Source organism: Eptesicus fuscus, chromosome 7, assembly GCF_027574615.1.
Source record: "Eptesicus fuscus isolate TK198812 chromosome 7, DD_ASM_mEF_20220401, whole genome shotgun sequence".
Lineage (NCBI taxonomy): Eukaryota > Metazoa > Chordata > Mammalia > Chiroptera > Vespertilionidae > Eptesicus > Eptesicus fuscus.
Genome location: NC_072479.1, coordinates 77,501,672 through 77,510,036, shown reverse-complemented (window position 1 = coordinate 77,510,036; position 8,365 = coordinate 77,501,672). Strand labels below are relative to the sequence as shown.

At 44.3% G+C, this 8,365-nt stretch overlaps 1 protein-coding gene across 1 annotated transcript; it reads left to right on the top strand.

Moving 5' to 3' along the window:
* Positions 1-1,408: 1,408 nt before the first annotated feature.
* On the top strand, positions 1,409-7,762 carry SPX (spexin hormone). The gene is made up of 5 exons (XM_028144010.2): positions 1,409-1,482; positions 1,678-1,735; positions 2,366-2,428; positions 3,996-4,079; positions 6,469-7,762. Exons 1-5 carry the CDS (start codon positions 1,456-1,458, stop codon positions 6,525-6,527), a joined length of 291 nt encoding a protein of 96 aa, XP_027999811.1. The 5' UTR covers positions 1,409-1,455; the 3' UTR covers positions 6,528-7,762.
* The last annotated feature ends 603 nt before the right edge of the window (positions 7,763-8,365 follow it).

The following is an 8,365-nucleotide window of genomic DNA, read 5'->3' as shown; positions in this document are numbered from 1 at the left end:
AACCATGTTCCCAAATGAACTGGCCCATTTCTTCCTCTCCAACCTCATTTCAAAGTGCTGTGCCATTACCCACACAACTTTCACTCCATTGGTTTCCTTCCTGTTCCTCAAACAAGCCTAGTTCATTGCCATCCCAAGGTTTTGCTTTACTTTCTTATGCATACAAAACTAATTCTCACTCCAACTTATCCCATCTCTGATTCTACCTTAACCTTCCAGACCCCTCCCTCTATTTTTACCTTCCTACCACTTACTTTACCTCATCATGTTGCTTACTTTTACTTTATAATGCATTTAAAACATCCTGTAATTACCTTGTTTACCTGTTTACTAGTTTAGAGTATTTCTCCCGACTAGAAGGTAAGCTTGATTAAAGCAGAGACTGTGTCTCTTTAATGCCTGGCTGTGTCCCTTGAACTAAAAGGAGGAATGTCTAATGCATCGCAGGCATTCGAGAAAATGAATAACTGATGTCAAATTCCATTGAGATCCCCTAACCTTTTCATTTCGGCCCAAGTGATTCATCATGCGTCATCAGTGATAGCTTGTAGCTAGTTACCCAAACAAGTTTCCTTACTTTATTCATTTAGTTTTGCTTGTGCCAAGAGTTATTAATCATTTTCTTTGATGATGATGATAAAGAAGAAGAAGATGATGATGATGACCATGATGATGATGATGATACGCTGGAAAGTTAGTGGGAAAAACAGGCAATAAGGCTGATATTTTCAGAATATCTCCCAGTTGATGTGGTCAGTACCCAAACACATGGTGTCCACCCATCAATCATTTCTCTACTTCCTGCAATTGAATCTTCCTGGAGGAGTCATCAGATCCTCTCACTCTTGAAGACTGACATGAAGTCCCTGGGGACTCCCTAACTCTACTGAAGCCTCAAGGAGGGGTCCTTGATGCTAAGGTTTTAAAAGCCTCCCCTTCAGAACAAGATTGGAAAACTCACAGGTAAAGTTATAGTTCTCGCAGGTTCTGGAAAGGAGCAGAGCATGAAGGCAAGTAATGGTTTTACTTACTTAACTTTTAAACTGTTTTGTAAAACGCTTCAGAGCAGTTTACCTATTATTGTATACTTAATAAGCATTTTAGAGGATATTTAAATAATATGCCTTAACATATTAGAGTCATTTAATATTAGTAAGAAAAAAATTCACTTATTCACACATTTGTCATTTGGATTAAATAATGAAAAAATATATATTTTTTTTTAAAAAAAGAGAACTCCCATGGATTAAAAGGCAAACTGGGGACCCCTCACCCCATTCTGAGTATTAAAAGAGAACACAGCAAAAAGTAAGGGGGTGGTAACTGTCCGGGCGTCAAGAAAGAACGCAGGAGACCCTACAGGCACAGAAATGACTTCCTTTGATTTGTGGTTTCTTGTAGGGACTCAGAAGTCTGGCGGCAACAACCCTGGCTCTTTTCCTGGTGTTTTCTCTCATGGGAAATTCCAGCAGTGCACCACAGGTAAGCAAACGCAACAGAAAGATAGAAAGAAAATCAAGCTCCTGAATGTTTTTTTATTTTCTCTTTCTTCCCCTCCCTCTCCTATTTTTCTTTTCTGTTTCTTCACCCTCCTTTCCTTTCTTCTTCTTCTTTTTTTCTAATAGAGGGCTGCGCAGCAATGTCTTATTAACTGCTTTTCTCTTTTCGGGGTTGCAGAGACTCTTGGAGAGAAGGAACTGGACTCCTCAAGCTATGCTTTACCTGAAGGGCGCACGTACGTTCCAAACGCTTTGCTCTTCCTTGGGGAGTGAGGGGGCGGGGGGGGGGGGGGAGGGGGGGGAGGTGCACGGCTCCATGGAATAGATGGAGAGCTGTGGGGAGGGGATAATATCAAGTTTGTTACCTTCAGGAATGGAGCTCAAGGTCATCCCGGTGTCAGTTAAGGGAAAGGGATGGCAGTGGGGTTGGGGGTGGCGGTGGAGACTGCTGTTGGCTGGGGAAGACTCTGAAATCCTGATCCTAATAAGGATTGCTGGCTCTTGCCACAAAGGACGACTCTGGGGAACATCGCACTGGCCGGTGAACCAGACCGGCGCTCCAAGCCCCACTCACGGCGGCGGGGCGCGCGGGGCGGGCAGGGGCGCGCGGGGCGGACAGGGGCGCGCGGGGCGGGCAGGGGCGCGCGGGGCCTTCCTCCCCGTCTCTCTATTCTGGCCCAGCCCGGGGTGGCCCGCCGAGCGCCCGAAACCCCGCAGCCCAGCACAAGTCCTGACCCGGGTCTTCCCTGCGGCGGCCGCCGCGTCCCCGCTTCCCGGCCCGGAGGCTGCGAGGCGCGGGGCGACTGAGGTTTACCCCGATCGCCCCGGGCCGGACGGGCGCTGAGTGCCGCGTCTCCCCTTTGCAGAGGGACGCCGCTTCATCGCGGACCAGAGTCGGAAGAAGGGACTCTCCGAGCGGCCGCCGCCGGGTGAGTGACCGTGAGTGACCGAGGGAGGGAAGTGGAGCTGGAGCGAGCGGACCCGGCGCACTCCACCCGCGCGGAGGGAAGGCGTCTCCCGGCGGGGAAGTGGGCGCGCAGGGGCCGCGGGAGAGCCTGCCCTGGCCCAGCCCAAGGGGGCAGAGCGCAGAGCTGGGGGCTCACGACGCCCCGCCCTGGGCCGGGGCTGCCACTCCCAAGCTGGACTTCGTCGCCTCTGCTGGAAGTGTCGCTCTGGCCACCCCGGTGTGCAGAAAACCTTGCCCAAGGCCTGGGGTTCAGCTCCGGAGGGTTGGGAGGGCTAGGGAAAACTAGACAGCTTCTCCCAAAATGTACTTCCCCGCTGTGACAGCACCTTTCCACAGTTTCCTCTTAAACACTGTATTATTATTGTTGTTAAAATAGTGATTTACCTAGAAACTTCAAATCTATGCCTCTTGTGTTACTAGAAAGAGCTATCAGAATGTTCCAAACCAGACACAGTTAAATGGAGGCTATCAAGAATGGTGCTAGGGACTGTTATTCTTTTCATGATAACCCTTTCCATGCGACTGGATCATAAAAATACAACGAAGTTTGGTAAGATTTAAAGGCTGAAATACTAAAATTAAAAACTATATTTACTTTGCCCTGGCCAGTAGGTTCAATGGTTAGAGTGTCGGCCGATGCACAGAAGGGTCTGGGTTCATTCCTGGTCAAGGACACCTACCAGGGTTGCAGTTCTACCCAACTGGGGCCTCAAATCCATGTGTGCTCATCTCTCTCTCTCTCTCTCTCTCTCTCTCTCTCTCTCTCCCTCTCTCTCTCTCCCCCCTCCTTCTACTCTCTCTCTCTCTCTAAAAAAAAAAAAAAAAAAGGAAATTTAAAAAGTGTATTTTCAAAAACAAACAAACTGTGTGTTCACCACCTATAGGTGCTTAACAGGTATTCATTTACCTTTTTCAATACTGCAGTGTAATTAAGCTTATTTACTTTACCAGGGTAAGCTATGTTTTCCGACTTCATTTGCTCCCAAATTAAAAATAGTGGTTTGTGTTGAATCAGGATGTTTTGTCTTCTGTCAACTTGGACTTGACATAATTTTGAATGTTTAGCAGATATGCATTCCTTTCGCCAAATAATTGCCTTACATGTGGCCTAGAATGTAGATGATCTCAAGTTGCTTCAGAGGGAATGACAGAAGAGGTTGTCCAGGCTTCAAGCAGAGTCACATGTCAACGTTTCTGCCCAGACATGCCATATTAAGCTCTGAAGGGAGACATTTCTCATGGGCTCCTTCTCTTAATCCTCCTTGCTTTCATGAAGTTCTGTGTCATGTGTAGCTTACCTTCTCTTCCATCCCCTGCAATATACAGCATAACCAATTGTAAGTAATATCCACAGGAAGTGTGAAATGTTTCAATTTATAAAAATCAGCCTTCTGGGTAAGGACCCTTTGCTGAGGGATCACAAATCTATCTCATAGAGGTTTTTCTAGTGTCATAGCATAATGGGGTAGGGTTAATCTATGTGAGTAGTTAAATACTAATGGGATCTTTATACATTTTTGTGTCTCCAGAAAGACGAAGTCCGAATGCCCGGCTACTAACTCTCCCAGAGGCAGCAGCTCTGCTATTGGCTTCCTTGCAGAAACCACAAGAAGGTACCAGTATAGTGACCTCTTTCAACTGCAGGACAGAGAAGCTTTGATTACTTTTGGGATTCTGTGTTGAGTGCAACAAAGTTGCCTTTATGAATTCAGGTGTTTTTTTAAAAAATAATTAACATTTGCCCTCCTTCCCCCCCACAAAAAAAATTCACAGAATGTTGACTATTTAAAGGCTAGTATATTTCTCATTAAAGTGAGTACTAAGAACATAAAACTATTTCCTTGGAAAGACTGGGACATTTCATATGAATTACCCAGGCCCATAGCCTATTGTAACTTTTATTTCTTTTAGAACTTTAGAACTGAAAGAGCTCAAAGTCCAACTTTATTATTCTATAGTTGAAAAACCGGAGGCCCAAAGAATTTTAAATAATCACAAATCCAATTGCTCTCTATTAAAGGTTGAACCAAGTTAAATTGCTGAAAACCAATTTTTCTTAAACTTACAAACACAGCAGTTTCCTATGGTTCACCCTAATAGATACAGAACAGTTCTGATTCTAAGCCTGTGTACTTTTCACTACGTTAGACAGCCTCTTCTAGGCCAAGATTAGGTGTAATCTTCAAGCAGAGACCTTCTGCCTTCGTAGCATTAAAACTACTAGTTGAATTAAGAGACGTCTTGATAATGGATCAGCCACGGCTTTTGGAGTCTATAGCAGTACTTGGTTACTACCCGGGTGACCCTGAGCTTACTATCAATAGGTAGAACGGAATAATGATATCCATGTGCAGGACTGCTAAGAACCAAATGATTCAAGTAAGTAAGGTATAATTACTACATAACCAAGGTATGTAAGTTTTATAATTACTATATAACCAAGGTATGTAAGTTTTATGACTATTAAAAATAGAGGTCATCAAAGCATCCTATCTAATAATAGACAAATATGCAAATTGACCATACCTCCGACACATCTACAAGCCACGCCCACCATCCAATCAGAGCGAGTATGCAAATTAACCCAACCAAGATGGCTACAGCCACAGAGAGCAAGGTTTCCTAGGTAACAGAGGAAGCCAAGCTTTCCGCCTGCCTTGCCAGGCCTAAGCCTCCACTCAAGCTACAAAGTTTCAATTATAGAAGGTAAACAAATTCAAACAAATGGCAGCAGAATGGAGCTTGAGAGAGCAGGCCAGGGTTGCCGCCAGCAACAGGGGAAGCAAAACTTTCCGCACACCTTGGCCGGGCCCACCCGCTTAAGGCAACAAAGTTTCAATTATAACCCCAACACAAATGGCTGCCGGCCTCGAAGGGAGCCCTAGGCTTGGCTCCGCTCCAGGCTACAAAGTTTCAATTGTAGAAGGAAAATAAATTCCAGATACCAGGGCCTCCTTTTGGGTCGCCAGGGGGCGTGGCCGGCCTGCAAACCACCACAGGCCCCTCGCTTAGGCCGCCCCACACCCCAAGGGAACCCCCACCTGATTCGGGATGCCCTTCAGGGCAAACCAGCTGGCCCTCACCCCTGTACCAGGCCTCTATCCTATCTAATAAAAGAGTAATATGCAGATTGATCATCACTGCAACACACAATATAGCTGCCCCCATGTGGTCAAAGATCCTGCCCGCATGTGGACACAAGATGGCCACCACAAGATGGCCAGCAGGGGAGGGCAGTTGGGAGGCACCCAGCCTGCAAGGGAGGGCAGTTGAGAGGGACCAAGCCTGCAAGGGAGGGCAGTTGGAGGTGATCAACCCTGCAGGAGAGGGCAGTTAGGGGTGACCAGGCCAGCAGAGGAGGGAAGTTGGGGGCAAACAGGCTGGCAGCAGAGTGGTTAGGGGGTGATCAGGCTGGCAGGCAGAAGTGGTTAGGGGCAATCAGGAAGGCAGGCAGGCAAGCAGTTGGGAGCCAGCAGTCCTGGATTGTGAGAGGGATGTCCAGCTGCCCGGTGGGATCGGGCCTAAACGGGCAGCCGGACATCCCTCAAGGGGTCCCATATTGGAGAGGGTACAGGCTGGGCTGAGGGACAACCCCCTCCGTGCACGAATTTCGTGCACCGGGCCTCTAGTAATAAATAAACCTAGACTTTTCCTTCTCAAAAATTGTAATGATGCAATATTTATGACATAATTTAAATGTTAAAACATATAAAAAAATACCGTGAGTAGGCTGGTGGTCAGGGCACAGGCTGCTGGCCCACAGCTCTGACGCTGTGCTCATGGAGAGTGAGGTGTGAAATGTGAGCTCTCCGATATGTCTCACACTGAGGGAAAACATTTAAAACTAAATTAATCAAATCTTCTCTTTTTTAAAATTCTCAGTAGCAGAGTGCGTGAGTTAACATAATTTAGGAGATTAAATATTTTTCCCTTGGTTCTCTCTTTTTTTTTTTTTGTAACCATGGAAAGTGTGTTCATTTTTTATAATTTTTTTTCTTACAGCTGGAGAAGAAAACCTTGATCCAACCAGATTTCTGGACGACAGTCTGCTACACTGGTGAAAACACAACAAATTGAATGCAGTTACAGTTCTGTTCTTGTTGAAGACATGAGCATGTAAATAAAATGCGTGGACCCTTTTTGCTTCATTTGCAGTCTTAGGAACAGGCACAACTAGTTTTATTCTTCTGGAAGCAAAAGTAAAGTGGAGTTCCTAGCTGGGAATATCATTGCCTTTTATTATTATTATTATTATTATTATTATTATTATTATTATTATTATTGTTTCAGGTCCTTCTGTCTTAGATCACCATCTGTCTTACTCTAGAATTTTTTTAGATTATATGACTGAATACTCTTTATGGTGTTCTTTTTGTTACAACAAATACCCTCTTGATTTAATATTATTAGTTGTTGGTTTTCTCATCCTGCCACCCAACTTGCATTGTCTTGTCACTCAGTAGGGACTCTCCTTCTCCTTGTCCCCCTTTCCCACCTCCAAGGAGGGTGGGGGAAAGCGTGGCAGGATGAGAAAGAGTAGAGTATGGTTCTCTTAGCAGTTCATCCAGAAGGTAGTTATGCAGGGAAGGGGGTGGGGATGGACAGGAAAGAAGCCCTGTGATTGGAACGCTTCAGCGCCACGGCTGGGAGAGGGATCTTCCGTGAGGCTGGAGAAGCTTGGAGCGCCCCCTTGTGCTCTCTGGGATCTCCCTGAATTCAGTTTAGAAACGTGGATCTCAAAGTTACTGGAAAATAAGCAGATGAGACACACTCTGTTCCTCCGTACCCCAGTTTTTTAGAGGTAACCCATTTTCCATGGCTAAACACACTCCAAGACTGCTTACTCCAGCGGACTAGAACTCTAAGCTTTATTTGACATCAAAACATTATATGAAGACACCCTGATAATGCATGGTACAATGTCTAATTTACTTCTTTTTAAAGTCAACTTGGGTTCAATACTATCTGAAAAATATATACACATATACCTACAACAAGCATAGTGATATATTTATTTGTAAACGCAATATGGCCAACTTGTTAATTATTTCTGACCTAATTAATTGAAAGTTGTCATTGATAAATGTCATAACTAGAAAGTATTGTTAATTCTTATTGTCATCAATATGTAGCCATTATTCAGCAGCTAAAGAATATCCTTATGTGAATGTATGTAATTGGAATTACAATATGACTGTGTTAAATAACCAAAACGCTGCTTATAAGGTTTGTCTGTAAATTGTTTCATAATTGAAAATGCAACTATATTCAAGTTAATGTAACATTGATCTCTGACAAAAAATATGCTAGCATTAAAAAAAATCTATGTGGCATCATAGTAGGCACCTGTCATTAATTATGATTTGATTTTAAAGTGGATTTTCTAGACAGTGCATATATCCAGTTTATTGATAATTATTTACTCATCTGACATAGATTTGCACATATTGGCTATTTAAACATTATGTCTATTCCCAGACCTTTTTAAAAATGTTTATTGCTTTTTAGAGAGAGGAAGAGAGAGAGAGAGAGAGAGAGAGAGAGAGAGAGAGAGAGAGAGAGAACAAGAAACATCAATTTGTTGCCTCCCATATTCTCCCCAACCAGAGAGTTGAGGACCAAATCAGCAACCTAGGAATCTGCCCTGACTGGAAATCGAACCCGCAACCTTTTGGTGTATGGGATCGCGCTCCAACCAACTGAGCCATATCGACCAGGGCTATTCCCAAAAACACTTTTAAAATCTATCTTATGAAGTAATTCTCCCAACAGTGAACTAAAACAATCTCAAGTATTTTGCCCCAAAACAGAGTTCTTAAAAGCTGTCTAAATGACCAGTTAAAATACTACCAGCTCCATGTATTATTAGTAGAATTCTGCTGCTGATTAGCACAGTCAT

What these genes read in the sequence shown, in the direction of transcription:
- SPX (XM_028144010.2), top strand. Translation starts at nt 1,456, where the DNA reads ATGGGAAATTCCAGCAGTGCACCACAG. An exon ending in ATTCCAGCAGTGCACCACAG is followed by an intron (nt 1,483 to 1,677) that starts GTAAGCAAACGC and finishes TCGGGGTTGCAG; the next exon opens with AGACTCTTGGAGAGAAGGAA. An exon ending in GCTTTACCTGAAGGGCGCAC is followed by an intron (nt 1,736 to 2,365) that starts GTACGTTCCAAA and finishes TCCCCTTTGCAG; the next exon opens with AGGGACGCCGCTTCATCGCG.